Source organism: Elephas maximus, chromosome 15 (genome assembly GCF_024166365.1).
Source record: "Elephas maximus indicus isolate mEleMax1 chromosome 15, mEleMax1 primary haplotype, whole genome shotgun sequence".
Lineage (NCBI taxonomy): Eukaryota > Metazoa > Chordata > Mammalia > Proboscidea > Elephantidae > Elephas > Elephas maximus.
In genome coordinates, this window is record NC_064833.1 from 88,214,140 (window position 1) to 88,236,245 (window position 22,106).

General features: G+C 48.7%; 2 protein-coding genes across 9 annotated transcripts in view; one reads left to right on the forward strand and one right to left on the reverse strand.

Annotated features, from left to right (window-relative positions):
* Positions 1–9,420, forward strand: part of SPIDR (scaffold protein involved in DNA repair) — a 780,587-nt gene extending 771,167 nt beyond the window's left edge. For 3 of the 8 annotated variants that reach the window (XM_049853507.1, XM_049853509.1, XM_049853508.1), the window contains 4 exons: positions 1,974–2,067; positions 3,118–3,235; positions 3,659–3,712; positions 8,387–9,420. In XM_049853507.1, the coding sequence (XP_049709464.1) occupies positions 1,974–2,067; positions 3,118–3,235; positions 3,659–3,712; positions 8,387–8,551 (431 nt within the window). In that variant the 3' untranslated portion in view covers positions 8,552–9,420. Of the gene's footprint in view, positions 1–1,973; positions 2,068–3,117; positions 3,236–3,658; positions 7,359–8,386 lie in introns of all 8 variants that reach the window. The other 5 variants (XR_007513227.1, XM_049853504.1, XM_049853503.1 and 2 more) reach the window with 5 other exon arrangements.
* A 612-nt stretch (positions 9,421–10,032) lies between these two features.
* On the reverse strand, positions 10,033–11,202 carry CEBPD (CCAAT enhancer binding protein delta). The gene has a single exon (XM_049853512.1). It carries the CDS (start codon positions 11,137–11,139, stop codon positions 10,342–10,344), a length of 798 nt encoding a protein of 265 aa, XP_049709469.1. The 5' UTR covers positions 11,140–11,202; the 3' UTR covers positions 10,033–10,341.
* Positions 11,203–22,106: the final 10,904 nt, after the last annotated feature.

A 22,106-nucleotide genomic window follows, 5' to 3' on the forward strand; every position in this document is an offset into this window, starting at 1 on the left:
CTAATTGGAAGGAAATTGCTTGATGCCATAAATTGTAAATTCCATTAACACCCATATATATCCTAGGGGGAAAAACACTTTGATTTGGTAGAAGTCTATTTTTTATTAATTCATTTAACTAACTTTTAACAAGCACTACTGTGAGCCAGGCTCTCTGCTGGGCAGGAGCAACTGGAGGGATCCCTGGCATAGGTCATGGTCAGGGTCCCTGTGTGTGGACCCAGCCACTGCTTCTCCACTTGAGTATACTTATGTGTCTGCCTGTGGTGAAGTAATAGATACTCCTTTCCAGCTGCATTGTAACCCATTATTGACTTTACTTTTCATCCCTTTGACCCACTTTTGGATTAGATTTGCAAGGATAATGTCATTAGTTGTGGTAGCTTTTTCAAAATCACCATCTATTGTTTTCATTTTTTAAAAGTCATTCAAGTATGCAGTACATGAATGCATTTTAATAAACCCAGCCTACTTAGTTCTTATAATTCTGTTTTATGCTCCCCAGATAAATTTTCTCCTAATGCTTGTTCTAGTGGGAATGAAATTCATTACTGCAAAAATGGAAAGGATAACTCAGGGCATGTCTTACTTTTTCTTCAAACTTCTCGTTTCACCACTTTCAACAAAGGCTGGTCTGAGATTCGCTAGTGCATCTAAATGGTATCCGTAATGCCTCATATCCAATAACACCAGGCCACCTCAATCCCCTGCTTTAAATTCTTCACTGGTGTCTCTTCCTTTCCAAGATTAAGGCTAAAATCCCCAACCAGCCCTAAATGATCTCAGTTCTGCCTTTCCGTGGTGCCATGGGCCACACTGGCTGCTGCGCACTGCAGCCTCCCTTCCCTCCTGGCCTGCAGAGCATCTCAGGCCCCTTCCTGCTCGATGCCTCCCCTGGCCCCTTGAGCTGGACCTTTGTCCTCTCTGCTGTACTCCCAGGGGTCTTTTTCACACTGCAGCGTCTGTGACAGCAGGGACTATCTGTCCCTGCACCTCTCATACAGCCCCCACTAGGTAGCATCCTATACACCATAAAGGAATGTGCAAGTGTTAGAGCAAAAAAGAAATCTTTATATCCTTAATTGCAATAAGGAAACCAAGAAAATTATTTGTAACAAATAAGACAGACAAAAGGTTATATAAGAGTCCAACTAAATTGATGAACAGAAAAAGGCCACCAGCCAAGAAATCACATAAGAAGACATGTTATTAACAAACAAATAAGAATATTGATCTTTCCTTCTTAAAGAAGTGCTAAAATAGCAATTGTACCTATTAAGGAGACAGATATTTAAGCTGATGTTAACACACAACATAGTGAAACTAGTACACTATGAATTAATGGTGACAATGTAAATCAGAAAGCCCTTTAAGGAAACACTTTCTAAAAGGGTTTTTCCACATCTCTAATATTCATACTTTTTGACATATTCCTCTTCCAGGAATCTACCGTAAGGAAAGGGTTTCGGTACAGAAAAAGACTTCTTGTGCAAAAATATGCACTACCTCACTACTAATGTAATTGGGAAAACTAAATGTCCAATGACGAGGAACATCTAAGTGAGCTACACTGTATCAGCTCAGTGGAATATCTACGAGATACACAAAACAATTCTTATAGCAACCTAAAAAGTAGAGTGAGACATTGCATGTATGGTTTGATTGTAACTATTTAACTATGTATATACCTGACAAAGACTGGAAAAGATGAAGCAAAAATGAAAATACTTGGTTAAATAGTGACATTATAGTAAGTGTGAAAATTTTCTTTTTAATTATTTTTATAATTTTGTTTGTACAATAAATGGAAATTATAAAAAGCTAAGGAACATTTATGTAAACTCACAAGCGAGAAAAAATCAAAGGCCCATCACTGCGTACCTCCTGGGGAGCAGAAACTCACTGGGAGTCCTGCAGAGGGAGAGGGCCAGCTCCCAACTCTGAGAGTCCATGGCTTTCTTCACTTGGCCTAGGCACTGTGGCTGGTGTGGACGAGAGCACAGCTTTTTCATGGCCTGCTTGTGACCGATGTGGCAATGGGAGATTGGAACAGAGCCCAGAGCACAGGTAAGAGGGGCTGGGCCAGGTGGAGCGCTTCAGCCAGAAGCCCCCAGAGCATGGGAAGCAATCACAATGCCTGCGGCTGCCTCTGCAGCCCAGGGTCGGGCCCACTCGGGCTGGCTTCCTGCAGGTGCCCAGGGAGACAGAGGAATGCTTGGAGCTGCCCTGGCAGAAGGAGAAACCATGCCTGCCCAGGTGAATGGCAGGGACAAGGCCAGGGCAGTGTGCATCCTTTCTGCATAACAGCGGTTCCTGCTATGTCTTGCATCTCCTCCAATCTTAAAAAAGAAAGGAACACTTTGAGCTGTTTTTGCTGTTTTTGTTCTTTATTATCAGTCAAGAGAATAAAGAAAAACTCAGAGCAAAAGCAGGTGAGTGAGGAGCTTGGTACTGTGCAGTTAGTCACTTTGTGAGTGGTGAAGACTCTTCCACAGGGATCAGTAAAGAGGAGTAGACATTCCCTCCTGCCCTGCCTTGAACACAATGCACCAGCCCCCGGGGGTTCCTGGTCTGTGGCTGTGTATCCGGGCACTGCATTCCCTTCTGAGTCAGTTCTCTTGGCCACCAGTGTGACTTTGTCATGTGACAGACAAGAAACACTATGTTCATTACTTTTCTGATTGTTCGGAAGCAAAGAACAAATGTCTCCTCCTGTTTGGTGGCCCTGTGCATGAAGTCATTACTAGACTATACTTAAGACAGAAAAGCAGCATGTATCACAGGTTTACTTGGTAGCAATTCATGATTGTGGAGACTGGTGATTACAAATAAGCTTTCTTTTCAGGCAGGGTGAGGAGCCTGACCAGGACCTGCCTAGTCTCATGGGCTTTGCCTGTCCTTCTGCCTTTGAGAACTTCACCTGCCAGGAGGCTGCCAGTCCCGAGCTAATGTTTGTCCTATGGAACCTGCTACGTGCAGGGCTTATTCTGGCCTCCTCATGAACGTTATTCCTGAGAACAAAACCCTTTTTCTATCTCAGCACACCCTGGTGTTTAGAAGAAGTCTGTCCACTATGAGGACTCTTCATACTAGTGTCCTGTCTGGTTCTTACTGCAGAGAAGAAGCCTTTTACTGCGGCCAATGCTCCCATGTCGTCACATCTCCTGCTCTCAGAAGGCACCTGCAGGTCTTCCTGGACTGTCCATCCAGATCTGGGTGCTCCGTGAAGGTCAAGGTAGGGATCAGTCATCTGGCCATGTGCTTGCTCCTCCACACCCACCATGTGAACAGTGAGGGGGTCATGCTAGGGGTCAGTGCACTGGCCATGTGCTTGCTCTTCATGCTCGCCACGTGGACAGTGAGAGGGTCATGCTAGGGGTCAGTGCAATGACTACTGCTCGCTCTCGCACACCCACCACATGCAGATCTTGTGGACTGGTGGGCAGAGGTCTTGCCTGAAGCTCTCATTTGAACTCTAAGGTGAGTCCTTGGAACAGGGGAGGAAGCTGCCCTCTGCGTGCATAAGCCTGGCCCGTGGTCTGGAAAAGAGAAGACAGGTGGTTCCAGACTTAACCTCCTGGTTTTTGGGACATGACTACTTTTTGCATGAGACTCCTTCACTGGTGGAAGGTCACAGCCAGGTTCACTCTTGTTGCAGCTCCTGCAGAGCAGTATTTCCTCCCTTCTGCGGTTGGCCACCTGTGAGGATGGGGTAAGTGCAGGCCCACCCCCTCCGGCCTAGTTGTCCAGCACTTCCAGTGCCCTTGCCCCGCTCAGGTGTGCCATTGCTCAGCCCAGGCTGCTGACCCTGTGCGGAAAGCAGCCTTTCACACTGTCTAACTTCATGGTGGGCAGCGTGAATCAAGATTAGCCCAAGGCTGATCTCTATGAGGGGGGGGTTAGATGCACCTACACTCTCCAACCTTTACCAGTTCCGACATCAGCCATCCCTCCCATGGCACTGTCCACTTCTGGGTTCAATAATCCATTTCAATGGCCACACAGAATTTACAGACTATACTTAACGGTTAAGTGCTTTATTAAGGAACGGGGTACAACTTGGGATCAGGATCAACAGGCTACAACTCAGGATCAGGATCAGGAAACATGTAGACAAAGTCTCCCTTCTTCAGTGCAGGACAGGTCTCTCAACCCCTCTCGAACACGCAGGCCTCCTCTCAGCCCCCTGAGGATAGGCTCCCCTTGGCCCTGCCATCTGTCATCACTGACTCTACTGCAGGGCCCCTTCCAGGCCTGTTACTGTCTTCAGTGTTACAGCCCTTGACTCATGTTACAGCTCTTTTAGGAGGTTCCTAGTCTCCTATCTCTCTGCTTCTCTCTCTTTTTTTCCTGCTTCTTTATGTCTGAAAAACCTCGGTGGAGCTGGCTGCTTATATCTACATAACTCTGTATCAATTTCAAGGCATGGCCCCTCCCAGCAGGGCCACAAACTGACCAATCCCCTCTTGGTAGGCCACAGACACTTCATTTGCGTAGTAGGCTATAGTCACCTCATTTGCATAATTCATAGTCACTTCATTTGCATAGTATATTGACCAATCCCTGCAAGGCGCATACCAGTCACAGAGTAGACAGCAGCCCAGGGCCAGACAGAAAGTATCAAACCAAGTTGTTTATAGCTTACCCAGGAAATGTAACAAACACCGTGGTGTAAAAAACTAGGGCAAAGGTTTATCCCCTAGGGGATAAATCTCTCGAGCTGCTTTTCCAAGAAACCAAGGCAAAAGGCCACAAAAATTGTTTCAGTACACCAAGTGCGAAGTGAATGGGAACACAGATAAATCCACAGACGGAATCTTTGAGAATCACTAATCTGAGCAGCTGTTCTCACGCTGATTTCACAGGGCATCACCTGCAGAGCTTTGACTGGTGTCCCAGCCTTCTCTGTGTGAGCCCTGCCCGTCCCCACAAGCCGCTCCGCACCGTGCCCCAGTGCCCAATGCCTTCCAGCTAAGGCCTTTGTCTCAGAGACTGCCCTGCACGCTGAACAGGTTTTAGGCCAGGCTATAGGTTTTTTTTTTTTTTTTTTAATAGGACAGGGCCTCGCAGTGTGTGGTCTATAAACACACATACCCTTCCCGTGTGAAAATTTAAGTGTCAAGAAAGTCCATGTGCTGAGAACTATGTTCACTGCATTTTCACCTCATTTAATCTCCCCATCACCCCACTTTACTGCTGAGGACACAAAGGGCGCAGGGCTCATAGCTGTAACCTGTGTTGGATGAGGCCCGTAAGGGAACTCTCACTGCCACCCCCAGAGAAGTTACCACCTGGCAGAGGTGGCAGCCCGCCCAGATGGGGGTGTGATGAGCCTTTTACTCTGTTTTTCTGCATGCGTTTAAGTTGATGTGTCTAAAGGTGATGAGGCAGCAGTACTTGCTGATTGGTTTCTGGTGTCTTTTTACTTGGTCCTTGGGGGAGGGAGGAAGGAAAGAAGGAGGCCCTGCCAGTAAGGGAGGAAACTGCCCAAGCTGAGGGGTCAAGGTTTAAGCAGGTGCCTAAGATGACAGGTCTAGGTTGTCAGGGACCAGGCCTTTGTAAAGACTCCTGCTTCAGGCAAGGCATGACAAAATGAACCAGATCCTGCCACCTAAACAAAATGAACCAAACACACCTGGCTTACAGTTTACAAGCTGTCTTCATGATCTTTATTTAGGATTTGAGAAGTTGAAGCTCTAGAGGGTGATGCCTTCCCTGTGGCTTCATGGAGGTCCAGAGCTGGGCCTCCAGGAGCTGGGCTTGATCTTCCCACTTGGCCCCAAAGGCCCCAGGAGGACAGCCTTGGGGGACTGCCGCCCCACAACTCACCTGCCGAGGGCCCCACACCCACCCAACCTCTTTAGGGCTGGGACCCAGAGACTAGGAGGAGGCCCTGGCAGAAACCTCTCATTCGCTGGGTTTCCTTCTGGCTGAGGCTGGCTTGTTCTCCCCACAGAGTTCATTTCTCAACTAGGATGCTTCACTAGGTAAAACCCTGTTTATAAAGAGCTCAAAAGCACGCATGTGTGTGCGTGTGTGAGCATGTGTGTTCAGTCGTGGACACTCCAGTGTGTCAGGGCTGATGCCCGTGGAGCCCCGAGGTTCACACCTTAGGAAGTCCCAGTCCTTGCCCCGGCTTGACTCGTAGCAGATAATCACAGCTGAGTTTTCCTGTGTATTTTAACCTGTCCATGTTAATGTAAAGAAAAAAGATTTCACCCAAATAAAGAATATTCATTACTTAAGGTCCACTCATAGGTGATGCAGTTATTATGGAAGACTGCGAAACCTGACATTTTAACAAGAAATGATTATTTGCTGACTTTTAAAAGTCAGAATTCCGTATTTTTACCCTAAATGAGCATAGGAAAGCCTGGGCCATTTTACACACACAAACACACAAGGCTGACGAACCTAGCTAGCTCTTCTTCTTGGGTTTTCCCAGCTCCAAATGGTCATCCTCCCCTAGTCTGCTCCAGTTGCCACTCTTCCTCTAGACCAGCATCCTTGAAGCTCTGTCCTGTCCAGTGCTGTTTCTTCAATGTCTGGCCCTCTGGGCTCTTAATGAGCTCTTATGAATGAGTGAGTGAATTCCTGTCCACATCATGCAGGAAGCTAGGCCCCAGGGAAGGACTTTACCACACTCTAGAGTCAGATGCCTTTAGTTCCATCTCTAACCAATCTTGACCAGTAATTCTCACTCTTCCCCACCACTCCATTAAACCACTGCCAACCTTGCTCTGCCTCTTTTTTTTTTTTTTTTTTTAACTAAGAAAGCTGGAACTTTAGCACCATGACTCCTCACAGATGGGAAAAGCAAAGTCCCATGGTGAGTGGGCCTCAGGCCAGGCCCAGACTGCAGACTGACCTGATATTCGTTGTTCTAGAAGAACCACATGAGCCTCGTGGCTGGCACATGCGTTCTCACACACTTCCGTGTTCTCACACACATCCGTGTTCTCACACACTGGCAGTCTGCACAGGGCCTGGCTAGGACAGCCCTCTCTGCTGCACTCAACACAGCTGTGGGGCTCAGGGCTGGGCTCGCTCACCCACACATTCAGCTGCCTGTGTGGCTGTCAGCTGTGACCTTTGGGCTTTCTGGCCTGGACCCCCACACAGACCTTCCTCACAGCACAGTATCTGGGCCCTGAAAACCGGCCAGGCAAAGCTGGAACACTTCTCTAACCAGGCTACAGGCCACGCCCCCTGCCCACCCCTCACTGAGCTGGTTATGGAGGCAACCAGATAGGCCCACCGGCTGGGCTGCCTCCCCAAGCCTCTGTCTCCTTAGCTGTGACGGATGGAGGGCCGAAGGCCTGCTGTAGAGGCATGTCAAGTGCCTTGTACAGAGACAGGTAAGTGGCACCACTGATACTCCTGACAAGTGCCAGCAAGGTCGGTTTCTGGAAGAACACATTGCCTTCAGGGCTTCCATCTCCCAGAATTCAGGGATGTAGTCGGCTGGTGATTTGTCACAAACGCTTTTGAGCCTTTCTTTATTTTCAACCCACTCACAGAGGAAGCCGTTTTCAGTTGAGGGCAGGTCGCACCTTATCAGCCTTGTGGGGGACACATACTTCAGTTCCCAGTGCCCTGTGTTCCCATCAGGAAATGAAATTTGCCCTAGATTAACCAGTAACCATAAGATAAACCCGTTGCCGTCAAGGCAATTCCAACTCATAGTGACCCTACAGGACCGAGTAAAACTGCCCCACAGGGTTTCCAAGGAGCGGCTGGTGGATTCAAACTGCCGTCGTTTTGGTTAGCAGCTGAGCTCTTAACCACTGCACTACCAGGGCTCCCAACCATAACTCATCAAGAAAAAGTTTTAGTCTCAATACTACGCGTACGTTAAGAGGTCTTTAGCCCACTTTAACTTGAGAAGAAGAAATGGGATCCTATTAAGAAGGAAGTTGGGGGCAAAGTACCAGGAAATCCTTTGTTGCTAGATTGGGGAAGTGTCCCAAAGGAAGTGGGAGACAGCTGTGAGCGCTGCACCCAGCCCCAGCCTCCAGCTAGAGAACAGTCCCTTTTATGTGTCTATTTCCCCAATTCCTTTCCTAGGATAGTAGCTGGAAGATGCTTATCGTTACCTTCACTAACACAGCAGTAAGAGAGATTCTAAATTTTTCCTTATGTAAAAACAGAATTCAGTTATCAGAGTAAAGCATCCCCTCATTTACCATAATGATAGGGCTTGTACTGCGGTTCTTCGTTTTTGTTTTTGTTTTTTCTCCTTACCAATGTTCTCACCATTTGAGCAGTAGAAGGTCATGTCCTGGGGAAAAGCTCTCCTACTCTGGCTCTTTGGTGTTGTGCTGTTGGGAACAGAACGTCCAGAGCTACTGTGTTTGCTTTAACCGGCATGCCTTTATCACTGCAGAGTTATGAAGTGAAGAGTGTCCTTGCAAAGGAGGTGGGGCCGTTAAACTGCTTTGTCCGGTCCGTAGCCAGCCATCCGACGAGCTGCATTGCACTGGAGGAAATCCAGCTCCTGAGCGCAGGGCCAGCCCCTGTCGGGCACCCTTTGCTGCCCGAGAGTCTGTGAACTTTTCGTGTATTTGGTGGTGGTGGTTATTCCTTAACAATGGACAGGGTGAATGTACTGTATAATCTTGAAATGGAGTTTACTTGAATTTTTCTGGGACAAATATTAGTAAAATGGCTTTGTAAACTATAAATGAAATACTTTTCTACAATCTTATACTTTTATTACCTTCCTGTGGTCATCTACAAACTTAAGAATATGTTAGTGAAACTTACATAAGTTTAAGGTCTTCATTTTGTCAATAATAGATCAGAAAAATGATTTTGTGTGGTTGTAATTCTAATGTGTTTGAAATTTTACCATGATTCAGCATGTTTTTCTTACACTGTTTGTTTTAAACATTCCTCTAAAAAATACCCTGGAAAGCTTAAGCCTTTGTCCCATATTGTAATATTACCGTTCTATAATAAATGTTCCACCCTTTGCAGTTCAATATTTTTGGGAAAATGTGCTAGGAAACTATGTCAGAGGTGAAATTGTTACTTATAAAGTTTAGATAAGCTAACCAGTGTGATTGCGGCTATACCGAGTAGAGATATAGATAGCTCACTCTACAATGTGCCTGTAATGTAATCAGGCTGTGTAATGTGCAGAGAGAGCAAAGATTACACAGGCTCAAGTAGCCCTTCTAGTGGGTTATATTACCTAACTAAGGACAATCCCTTATTCATATGTAGATAAGGATGTGGTTATCTTTTGCTGTGTTGGCAGAGATTTCAATTGGCATAAAACTATGAATTAGCTTTGGACACTGAAAATTTTCCATGTTTCCTTCCTTATAGCGATATAATCATGACAGTCCCTGGTTAATTAATTACCTAACTTAGCAGCTTAGCAGCCTAGACCAAGAAAAGGTGTCTGGTACCCAAACTGGGGGGGGGGGGGGGGGGGCGGGGAGGGCAGATGGCTTTATTTATTTGTTAGTATAAGCCTTGAAACATGATCATTACCGGTAAGATATCCGGTTTTAAGTAGACTTTTCACCAACTACATGACTGCTTTGTATTTGTACTTGCTTTGAAAATCTACGGGTAGTTGTCCGTAAGACCGGAAAGTGAAAGCAAGGTCCCCTGAAAGCCAAAAAAATGCAAACAGCCTTCTCTGATCACTCAGCCTTCCTCTGCCCCTCATTCCTGAAAAGGGCCCCCATGTCCACCCGCGGGGGCCGCCCCTCTCCGGGTCGGGCCTTGGGTTTGACGCACCTCCAACCTGAAAACACTCCCTTATCCTGATTTAGTCACGCCTTACTGACCTCGAGCCAAGTTCAAGGGAAAAATTCGGAAGTAGCCCTTGGCATATTTCAAACGCAAGCCAGACCCCTTCTCTTCTGAGAAGCTAGGTTCCCCCATGGGGGCACATCCCTTGTCCCGTGGCCTCCCTATGTGACCCACTGCACGCTCCAGGATGGGGGATGGACCCTTCCTCAGAGGGGTCCCGGGCCACCGGCGTGCGGGAGTCACTGCGAACACAGGAGGCAGGGCTGCTTTTAAATGCTTTATTCTTAAAAAATATTGTAAAAATTAATATAAAAAGGTGAGCATGCTCAGTCTTTTCCTCTTAGCTACAATATAAAGGGTTTGAGACCTCACTTTTACAAATGTACCTTAGCTGCATCGATAGGAGTAAGATGTAGAAAAAGCCACCATTATAAAAATAATTTACGACAAAATAACCAGTCCTAGCTTCTGGCGCAGTTCCGGGCGGTGAGTGCCGGCGGGCTCTGGACCGCGCCCCGCCCGTCGGGCTGAGGTATGGGTCGTTGGCGAGTCTCTGTGGCCGGCAGGCCGGCGTCACCGGCCGTCAACGGCCCCGGCCGGGAGGAAGGGCGCGCCGGGCAGCTGCTTGAAGAACTGCCGCAGGCCGGCCAGGTCCCGCGTGAGCTGCTCCACGCGCCGCTGCAGCTTCTCGTTCTCGGCCGACAGCTCCACCAACTTCTGCTGCATCTCCTGGTTGCGCCGCTTGGCCTTGTCGCGGCTCTTGCGCACGGCGATGTTGTTGCGCTCCCGCCGTTGCCTGTACTCGGGGCTGCCGCGGTCCGGTCCCCTCTTGCCCGCTCCCTTGTCGCGCACTGGCGCAGGCGGCCCGGGACTGCCGCGCGGCGGCTCGGGAGACGCAGGCGGCGTGGGCTGCGCGGCCGCCGCCAGGCTCACCACAGTCTGCGCGCACGCGGCCACCTGCGCTGGCAACAGCGAGCCGGGCGCGTCGCCGTCACCCCAGTCTGGCTCGCGCTTGAGCGGGCGCGGGATCGGGCCCGGGAGTCGCGCGGGGCCGCCGGGCAGCAGCTCGAGGCCGCCCGCGCTCGCCGCGCCGCCCGCCTTGTGGTTGCTGTTGAAGAGGTCGGCGAAGAGCTCGTCGTGGCACAGCTCCAGCGTGGGCACAGCAGCCATGGAGTCGATGTAGGCGCTGAAGTCGATGGCGCTCTCGTCGTCGTACATGGCCGGCGCGGCGGCGCCCAACTCAGCCAGACCCCCCGGTTCGGCGGCGCGGCCCGGCTTGCCCGAGCGGCCTGCCTCGTAGAAAGCCGCGGGCTCTGTAGGCCAAGGTGCGCCCCGCGCCGGGCCGTCCAGGCTGAACAGCGCGGCGCTCATGGCGGCGTCAGGCCGGGCTCTGCCGTCGGGGCGGCGGTTGTCACCTCTCTTGCCTAGGCTGGCCCCGCGCCCTTTTCTACCCCAAACTACACGCAGGCCCCGCCCCGGCCCCGCGGGGGCGCGCCGGGCCGGGGGGCGGGCAGGCGGGGGGAGGGGCGGACCCCCGGGCCTCCAGTAGCCCCGCCCCGCGCTCCCCCACCCTATCCCCGTGTCCCGGACCCACCGTCCCGAGTTTCCCCTGTTTCGTCCCCTCCAGCCCCCACCGAGGTGCCCTCTGCCAGCCCCCTGCCCCTTCCCGGTGCCTGGGCGTGGCCCCGGCGCGCGAGGAAAGGCGGTGCGGGCTCCCTAGGTGTCCGCCCCAGCCGGGAAGGCTCCGCCCTCCGCCCCGTCGCGGGTGGGGGCCACCCCGGGGCTGGGCGGCGGGAGAGGAATCCAAACGTCCCAGGCCGGTTCCCGCCGCCGGGTACGCGGGGAGGGGCGCCTGAGGGGTTGCGGACGCGGAGTCGACCCACTAGAGTTCCCGCCCCGGGCGCTCCGCCACCTCTGCGTGTCTGGGGCTCCGTCGCACACGCTTGCTCGTCTGAACCAGCGCAGACGCGTGTGCCTCGGGAAATTCGGGGCCCGACCTAGCCGACCTCCCCGGGGTCCTGGGTCTAGCGAGATCTGCTCACCGAGAGCAAAAGGGGCGAAGGTGGGGGTCCACGCCGCCGCCCTCAGAGAGCGCAGCCGGCTGCAGCCTTAGGGAGCCCCTGGCGCCGGGCTTCGCGAGTCTTTCAGGTGCGCTAAAGCAGTGCCACCTTGCGGTTGTACGGTGCTGGAGCCGTAATTTTACTTCCAGGCTTTTTTTCCCCTGCTGAATATTCCCAAGAGTCTTGGAGGCGCAGTGGGTAAAACGAAAGGTGGGTGGTTCGAACCCACTAGCTGCTGTGGCAGTCTGCATCCGTAAAGATTACGGCCTTGGAGACCCTATGGGGCTGCTTTACTCCGTCCTATTGGGTCGCTGAGCCGGAATCAGCTGGGCGGCCAAGGGTTTTTTGTTGTTCTGTTTTTGGTAAATATTCCAAAAAGAAGTGCTCTTGAATGGACAGGGTAATCTAAAGGGTCCACTTGGGTTTTCGGGGGAAAAGGATAACATAATACGTAGTACCCACGCGTGGTAAATTGCTCACTATTCATGTTGTAAACGCATCAAGAGACTGCAGGAATCTGGATGGATTTTGTTCTCACTTTACCTACAATTTGGGGCAGGCGTTTTTGGTCAGTTTCATTTTTGAAATCATTGCCCTGTACAAACCGGCCTCCAGCTCCCGTCCCTTCTTCGCTTAGGTTTCTCCAGCACCCAGACGCTCAGGACAAGCACTGAACCCTCCACAAATAGCTGAGCGGGTGGCTGCGGTGATGGTTTAGAATTACTTAGGGAGAGTAATAATGTTGACGTTACACTAGTAATGAATTACCTACTAGAAATAAAATCCAGGAATGCATATGGTGTGGCTCACGCACGCCCAGAGAAAAGGCCTAGAACAAAGTAACAATCACTTTTTGATTTAAAGGTTTTCTTCCTTTCTCCAGAGAGAGAGAGGGGAGAGGTCATAGAACACAACAGAGCATGGATTTATCCTAAGTGGAGGACAGTAAAAGACTTTTTAAAAAATAATAAAACAATTAAAACAGTTTCATTTTTGTGACAGTGGTTGTTCATAGTTGTTTTTTAAATGTCTGCCATTTCCTGCTATTAATTTATTCAAGATACATATAAAATTGTTTTAATGATTTTTCATTATTAGAATCAGTTTCAGATAATTATTTGCGCTTTCTTGACTTTGTTTTGGTATCCTGAGTAGAACCTTTGATTCCCCCATGTCTGCTGGGACAGTTGTGTTGTTCAAACAAAGTCCATGACTGAATCTGAGTTTAGAAATTCAGGAAGCTGAAAATGCATAAGATGTGTTCTAGTATTGTTAAGCTCTGTCGGGCTTAAAAAGTAGGTCTGCTTTCTCCCTGCTCATTCATAACATGGAGTGACCATACCTCAGCACTTTTCTTGGGATGCCTAATATGACTCAAGAACAGTCCTGCTCCAAGTTAAAATTTGAAGTAGTGAAAATGTTTTTTGAGAAGTTCTATCTTTTTTTTTTTTTTTTTTTATCAGAACTTAAAACGAGCCCTGGTGGCACAAACAGTTAAGCGTTTGACTGTTAACCAAAAGGTTGGCAGTTTAAACCCACCCACTGGCTCCATGGAAGGAAGACCTGGTGATCAGCTTCTTTAAAGATTATAGCCAAGAAAACCCAGTGGGGCAGTTAGGAGGCCTGGTGGCACAGTGGTTAAAGCACCCAGCTGCTAACGACATTTTGAAGGTTTAAACCCACCAGCCACTCCATGAGAGAAAAGACTTGACAGTCTGCTCCTGTAAAGATTACAGCCTAGGAAAACCTTGTTGTGGGCAGTTCTACTCTGCCATATGGGGTCACTAGGATTTGGAATTACTTGATGGCACACAACAATACAACCGAAATTATATGAAATGAACTCTCAGGACATGAGAAGCTTCACTGACTTTAGCGTCGTCTTCAGACTGCTGTGCTCAACTATCAGATTCCATACTTTTGTTTACTTTCTGCCTTAGGGCTAATTTTAAGTTTACCGTGTATCTTCATGTGTTTTGTGACAGTCAACGGAGAAAATATAGGTACAGATTTTTTTTGGAAAACCTTACGCCTAACATATGAGATTGGAAAAGACAGGACACTGGCCAAAAAGAATAAAAAAAGTGGGCATTGGGGCCATCCGTTACTATGGGTAAAAATTTCCACGTGGACTTCAGACTGTGAAATTTAAGATACTGATTTCCCAGATTATGAAGTGGCCATAGCTGAGAACAGGTATTTGATTCTTACGGTACGATTAATTACCTTTGTGTGCGGCCTTTCTAGCCATGCTCTTGTAACTCCCACCCAGGTGATTGTGTGGTAGTGACCACTGCTAAGGAAGGAGAGACCCAGCAGAAGAGACCTGGCAGCAGGAGACAGCGCTTTGGGCTTCCCAGCCCACGGAGAGAGAAAGCGGAGTGCATTGCGCACAAAATGAAGGGAAAGCAGAGACCAGTGAACACTGACTGAGGGGAAAGCGGAGTGCGGTGGGCACAGATTGAGGGGAAAGCGGGGTGCGGTGGGCACAGACTGAGGGGAAAGCGGAGTGCATCGGGCATAGACTGAGGGGAAAGCGGAGTGCGGTGGGCCCAGACTGAGGGGAAAGCGGAGTGCGGTGGGCCCAGACTGAGGGGAAAGCGGAGTGCGGTGGGCACAGACTGCGGGGAAAGCGGGGTGCGGTGGGCACAGACTGAGGGGAAAGCGGGGTGCGGTGGGCACAGACTGCGGGGAAAGCGGGGTGCGGTGGGCACAGACTGAGGGGAAAGCGGAGTGCGGTGGGCGCAGACTGCGGGGAAAGCCGAGTGCATCGGGCACAGACTGAGGGGAAAGCGGAGTGCGGTGGGCACAGACTGAGGGGAAAGCCGAGTGCATCGGGCACAGACTGAGGGGAAAGCGGAGTGCGGTGGGCACAGACTGAGGGGAAAGCCGAGTGCATCGGGCCCAGACTGAGGGGAAAGCGGAGTGCATCGGGCCCAGACTGAGGGGAAAGCGGAGTGCGGTGGGCACAGACTGAGGGGAAAGCCGAGTGCATCGGGCACAGACTGAGGGGAAAGTGGAGTGCATTGGGCACAGACTGAGGGGAAAGCAGAATGCATCGGGCACAGACTGAGGGGAAAGCGGAGTGCGGTGGGCACAGACTGAGGGGAAAGCCGAGTGCATCGGGCACAGGCTGAGGGGAAAGTGGAGTGCATCGGGTACGGACTGAGGGGAAAGCGGAGTGCGGTGGGCACAGACTGAGGGGAAAGCCGAGTGCATCGGGCACAGACTGAGGGGAAAGCGGAGTGCGGTGGGCACAGACTGAGGGGAAAGCGGAGTGCATCGGGCACAGACTGAGGGGAAAGCGGAGTGCATCGGGCACAGACTGAGGGGAAAGTGGAGTGCATCGGGCACAGACTGAGGGGAAAGCAGAATGCATCGGGCACAGACTGAGGGGAAAGCGGAGTGCGGTGGGCACAGACTGAGGGGAAAGCGGAGTGCGGTGGGCACAGACTGAGGGGAAAGCGGAGTGCGGTGGGCACAGACTGAGGGGAAAGCGGAGTGCGGTGGCACAGACTGAAGGGAAAGCGGAGTGCGGTGGGCACAGACTGAGGGGAAAGCGGAGTGCGGTGGGCACAGACTGCGGGGAAAGCGGAGTGCATCGGGCATAGACTGAGGGGAAAGCGGAGTGCGGTGGGCACAGACTGAGGGGAAAGCGGAGTGCGGTGTGCACAGACTGAGGGGAAAGCCGAGTGCATCGGGCATAGACTGAGGGGAAAGCGGAGTGCGGTGGGCACAGACTGCGGGGAAAGCGGAGTGCATCGGGCACAGACTGAGGGGAAAGCGGAGTGCGGTGGGCACAGACTGCGGGGAAAGCGGAGTGCATCGGGCATAGACTGAGGGGAAAGCGGAGTGCGGTGGGCCCAGACTGAGGGGAAAGCGGAGTGCGGTGGCACAGACTGAAGGGAAAGCGGAGTGCGGTGGGCACAGACTGAGGGGAAAGCGGAGTGCGGTGGGCACAGACTGCGGGGAAAGCGGAGTGCATCGGGCATAGACTGAGGGGAAAGCGGAGTGCGGTGGGCACAGACTGCGGGGAAAGCGGAGTGCGGTGGGCACAGACTGAGGGGAAAGCGGAGTGCGGTGGGCACAGACTGAGGGGAAAGCGGAGTGCGGTGGGCACAGACTGAGGGGAAAGCGGAGTGCGGTGGGCACAGACTGAGGGGAAAGCGGAGTGCGGTGGGCACAGGCTGAGGGGAAAGCAGAGTGCGGTGGGCACAGACTGAGGGGAAAGCGGAGTGCGGTGGCACAGACTGAGGGGAAAGCGGAGTGCGGTGGGCACAGACTGAGGGGAAAGCGGAGTGCGGTGGGCACAGACTGCGGGGAAAGCGGAGTGCATCGGGCATAGACTGAGGGGAAAGCGGAGTGCGGTGGGCACAGACTGAGGGGAAAGCGGAGTGCGGTGGGCACAGACTGAGGGGAAAGCGGAGCGCGGTGGGCACAGACTGAGGGGAAAGCGGAGCGCGGTGGGCACAGACTGAGGGGAAAGCGGAGCGCGGTGGGCACAGACTGAGGGGAAAGCGGAGCGCATCGGGCACAGACTGAGGGGAAAGCGAAGTGAGTCGGGCACAGACTGAGGGCCAGAGAGAGGCTCTCCTGATGGAGGAGGTATATCCACAGCGTGCTTGAACCTGACTGAAATGTAACTGTTACTTCCCTAATAAACTCCAGAACTGTAGGGTCTGTGAGTTCTGTGGGGCCGTTGCAATGAATTCCCTAACCCAGTAGAGCGCGCTGTGGGAGGGACAGGTGGTGTCAGAACTGGTGGAGATGGGGAGACAGGAGGCGTGTCTGAGGCAGTCTCACAGGAATCATCCTGGACTGTTGCGTCTCCTCCCGCTTCTTGAAGTTGGAGGAGGTCAGTCCCTGCCCCCAAGCCATTTTTACAGTTCTGAAGATCAAGTGTCCCAGCTGCCGAGTACTTGCTCACAACCCCAGTAATAAAAACACAAAACAGAAGCAATTTGTTTCTCCACCACCAGCATCAGCAACACAGGACATCAGGCAAGTACGTAATGAACCTTTATATCTCGGTTACTCAGTCCAGTATAAAAAACCCGTTGCCATCAAGGCGATTCCGACTCAGAGCGACCCTATGGGCAGAGTAGACCACCCCATAGGTTTTCCAAGGAGTGGCTGGTGGATTCAAGCTGTCAACATTTTGGTTAGCAGGTGAACGGTTTACCACTGTACCAAGAGGACTCTTAATGCCGCTGAGGGGAATGAAAATTGGTTGAGGGGGGAAGCTATTTAAAGGATTTATGGCCCTCCGTAGCTCAACCCTACTTGATAAAATTGTATTCCTTAGAATTTATCTCATTAGGGAGAAAATGAAATAATGCATATAATTAATTAATTTTTCTTTTTAAAAAAATTAATTATTTTCAGATGGCAGTAATTTTAAAAAAAGGTTGAGAAATGCTGAAAGAGCTAATGCACAAATGCATCTTCTATTGGAATTTTCAAGTTTGGATAGATACACATTGGAAAATAGTGACACCCAAAATCAAAACACAGGATGAAGAATGATACTGGTGAATTAATTTTTTTTTAAGTTCAAGAAACTTAAGAGTGTTCTTCTTAGTTCAAGCAGATACACCAGGCCAAATGGGTGGCTCCTGTCTGGAGGCAGAAGAACGCAGGAAAGGACAGGAGCTGGTTGGAGAGACACGAGAAACTCAGGGTGGGAAGGGGGAGCGTGCTGTCACATTATCGGGATTGCAGCTATGATCACATAACGATATGTGTATAAATTTTTGTATGAGAAATTAACTTAAGCTGTAAACTTCCACCTAAAGCACACACACACAAAAAAAAAGATTTAAAAAAAAAAAAAACTCCTCTTAAAAGGACATTATTTGGTAGATTTTCAGCTGTAATACAAACCCAGAAAAGGATGTTGGTGTTTCCACCTAGAGTCTTCTTCTTCCTCCTCCCCACTGTTCACCTGGCAAGACCATTCCATCTGGCTAAAATAGCAACTTTCTGTGGCTTATTTGAGCTAAATTAATAATTTCCTCATCTGGTTTTGTGGAACAGATACATCCTATGTATTGTCAATTATTTGATGTACTTTTTCTATTTTTTATTAAAATTAGCATGCATATTACAATCATCCTTGGCCAAGGTGTCAGTTTTATGTTTGCTATTGTCTGCTCATGCTGTCAGTAGCTTGGGATGAAATCCCAAGGACAATAACCCAGAGTGCTCTCTTAAGAAATGCGACATAAGCAACCGGAAGCTCTGGTGGTGCAGTGTTTGAAGTGCCCAGCTGCTAAATGAAATGTGGCAGTCTGCTTCTGTAAAGATTTACAGCCTTGGAAACCCTATGGGGCAGTTCTGCTCTGTCTGATAGGGTCACTATGAGTCAGAATTGACCGACGGCAGTGGGTTTACATAGCCAACACTCTTTTTTATCTGTTCTATTTCATTGTTGTTGAGAATATACACAACAGAACATATACCAACAACTCAGTGACATTGATTATATTTTTTAATTTGTGCAACCATTCTCACCCTCCTTTTTTGAATTGTTCCTTCCCCATTAACATAAACTCATTGCCCCTAAGTTTCTTATCTAATCTTTTGAGTGGCTGTTGTCAGTTTGATTGCATATAGATAGCTCTTAAGAGAGCACAATGCTCCAGGAAGATGCTCTTTATTAATTATTACTTAATAATTAATAACAATTATTATTAATTATTATTTGATTAAGGAGCCTTAGTGGCCCAGTGGTTAAGCACTTGGCTGCTAACCAAAAGGTTGGTGGTTTGAACACACCACTAGCTCCACAGGAGAAAGATGTGGCAGTCTGTTTCTGTAAAGATTACAGCCTTCGAAACCCTATGGGGCAGTTCTACTCTGTCCTATAGGGCCACTATGAATCAGAATCAGCTCGATAGCAATAGGTTTGGTTAACTGATTTAAAGAAGACTTCAGGGAATATTTTTGATTTAAGGTTTAAAGACTACCTCACGGCAATATTTTGGGAGTTCCATTTATCCAGAGTGGCTACAGAAAGTCTGGCTGCCATGAGAATTTTATATTCTATCCTGCATTCTTCCCTTTTGATCAGGATTTGCCTATTGAATAACTGATCAAAATGTTCAGGAATGGTAGCTGGGCAACATCCAGTTCTTCTGGTCTCATGGTGTTATAGATTGAATTGTGTCCCCCCAAAATGTTTGTCAACTTAGCTACGCCATGATACCCAGTATTGTGTAGTTGTCCACCATTTTGTGATCTGATGTGATTATCCTATGTGTTGTAAATCCTAACCTTTATGCTGTTAATGAGGCAGGATTAGAGGCAGTTACATTAATGAAGCAGGACTCAATCTATAGGATTAGGTTGTATCTTAAGTCAATCACTTTTGAGATAAAAAAGAAAGAAGGCAGTAGAGAGGACAGGGACCTCTTACAACCAAAAACGAAGTGCAAGGAGCAGAGCAGCATGTCCTTTGGACCTGATGTCTCTGCTCTGAGAAGCTCCTAGCCAGGGGAAGATTGATGATAAGGACCTTCTCCCAGAGCCAACAGAGAGAGAAAGCCTTCACCTGGACCTGACGCCCTGAATTCAGACTTCTAGCCTCCTAAATTGTAATAGAATAAATTTCTGTTTGTTAAAGCCATTCATTTGCGTTATTTCTGTTATAGCAGCACTAGATAGCTAAGACACATGACAAAGGAGACAGTTGTTTATGAAGGCAATTAGCGACACATTCCATTTCCTCAGTCTAGTCATTCCTCTCCTTCTTCCTCTGTCGTTCCAGGCAAAGAGACCAATTGCTGTACCTTGGATGGCTGCTTGCAAGCCATCACCAACATTCTTTTTTTTTCTTTTTAATTGTACTTTAAGTGAAAGTTTACAGTTCAAGTTATTTTCTCATACAAAAATTTATACGTACATTATTATGTGACTCTAATTGCTCCCCCTGTAATGTGACAGCAAATTCCTCCTTTCCACCCTGTACTTCCCATGTCCATTCAACCAGCTCCTGTCCCTCTCTGCCTTCTGATCTCATCTCCGGACAGGAACTGCCCGTTTAGTCTCATGTATCTACTTGAGCTAAGAAGCACAATCTTCACAAGTATCATTTTCTGTCCAGTCTAATCTTTGAAGAGTTGGCTTCAGGAATGGCTTTAGTTTTGGGCTAACAGAGAATCCAGGGGCCATGTCCTCTGGGGTCCCTCCAGTCACAGTCAGACCATTAAGTCTGGCCTTTTTACTAGAATTAGAGTTCTGCACCCCACTTTTCTCCTGCTCTGTCAGAGACTCTCTGTTGTATTCCCTGTCAGGGTGGTCATCAGTGGTACCCAGGTACCATCTAGTTCTTCTGGTCTCAGGCTGATGAAGTCTCTGGCTTATGTGGCCATTTCTGTCTCTTGGGCTCATATTTTCCTTGTATCTTTGTTGTTTTTCATACTCCTTTGCTCCTGGTGGGTTGGGACCAATTGATTCATCTAATATGGCTACTTGCTAGCTTTCAAGACCACAGACGCCACTCACCAAAGTGGCATCACCAACACTCTTGATGGAACAGAGGTCAATATTGTTTGAAAACTCAAACATCAATGACTACGAGTTGACAAATGATTCAGAGGAGCCAGACACTGAATGGAAAGAAGTTTAGGAGTATTTCAATCAATATGTGGTTGGTAGGTGCCATCGAGCCCTTTCTGACTCGTAGCGACCCTATGTACAATGAACAAAACACTTCCTGGTCCTATACCATCCTCACAATCATTATGCTTGAGCCCCTTGTTGCAGACACTGTGCCAATACATCTTGTTGAGGGTTTTCGTCTTTTTCGCTGACCCTCTGCTTTACCAAGCATGATATCCTTCTCTAGGGACTGATCCCTCCTGACATGTCCAAAGTACATGAGATGAAGTCTCCTCATCCTTACTTCTAAGGAGCATTCTGGCTGTACTTTTTCAAAGACAGATTTGGTCATTCTTCTGGCAGTCCATGATATACTCAACATTCTTCGCCAACACCATAATTCAAAGGTGTCAATTCTTCTTCAGTCTTCCTTATTCATTGTCCAGCTTTCACATGCCTATGAGGAGATTGAAAATACCAAGGCTTGGGTCAGGTGTATCTTAGTCTTCCAGGTGAATTCCTTGCTTTTTAACACTTAAAAGAGATCCTTTGCAGCACATTTGTCCAATGCAGTACGTCGTCTAATTTCTTGACTGCTACTTCCATGGGTGTTGATTGTGAACCCAAGTAAAATGAAAGCTTTGACAATTTCAGTATTTTTTCCGTTCATCATGATGTTGCTTATTGGTCCAGTCGTGAGGATTTTTGTTTTCTTTATGTTGAGGTGTAATTCATACTGAAGGCTGTAGTCTTTGATCTTCATTAGTAAGTGCTTCAAGTCCTCTTTACTTTCAGCCAGCAAGATTGTGTCATCTGTATATTGCAAGTTGTTAAAGAGTCTTCCTCCAATCCTGATGTCACATACTTCTTCATATAGTCCAGCTTCTCCGTTTTTCTGTTCAGCATACAGATTGAATAAGTATGGTGAGAGGATACAGCCCTGGTGCACACCTCTCCTGACTTTAAACCACACAGTATCCCCTTACTCTGTTTGAACAACTGCCTCTTGGTCTATGGACAGTTTCCTCATAAGCACAATTAAGTGTTCTGGAATTCCCATTCTTTGCAATGTTATCCATAATTTGTTACTATCCACACAGTCAAATGCCTTTGCATAATCAATAAAAAAAAATAGAATACAAGTAAACCTCTTTTTGGCATTCTTTGCTTTCAGTCAAGATCTATCAAATTTCTTTCTTTCCTGTCTTTTTAATGATATCCCTCCTTTGTATAGTCAACAGAACATAAATAAACATCTTTTAGTATTCTTTGCTTTCTGTCAAGATCCATCTGAGATGAGCAGTGATATTTCTCGTACCACATCCTTTCTTCTATCCGGCTTGAATTTCTGGCAGTTCCCTGTTGATGTACTCCTGCAACCACTTTCAAATGATCTCCAGCAATGTTTTACTTGTGTGTGGTATTAATGATATGGTTCAATAGTTTCTGCATTCTGTTGGATTCCTTTCTTTGGAATGGGCACAAATATGGATCTCTTGCAGTTGGTTGGTCAGCTAGCCATCTTCCAAATTTCTTGGTATAGACAAGTGAGCACCTACAGTATAGCATCTGTTTGTTGAGACATCTCAATAGATATTCCATCCATTCCTGAAGCCTTGTTTTTCACCAGTGCCTTCAGTGCAGCTTGGACTTCTTCCTTCACATCAGTCAGTTTTT

Excerpts from the sequence above, each read along its gene's own strand:
- CEBPD (XM_049853512.1), bottom strand. The coding sequence starts at position 11,139 with ATGAGCGCCGCGCTGTTCAGCCTGGACGGCCCGGCGCGGGGCGCACCT.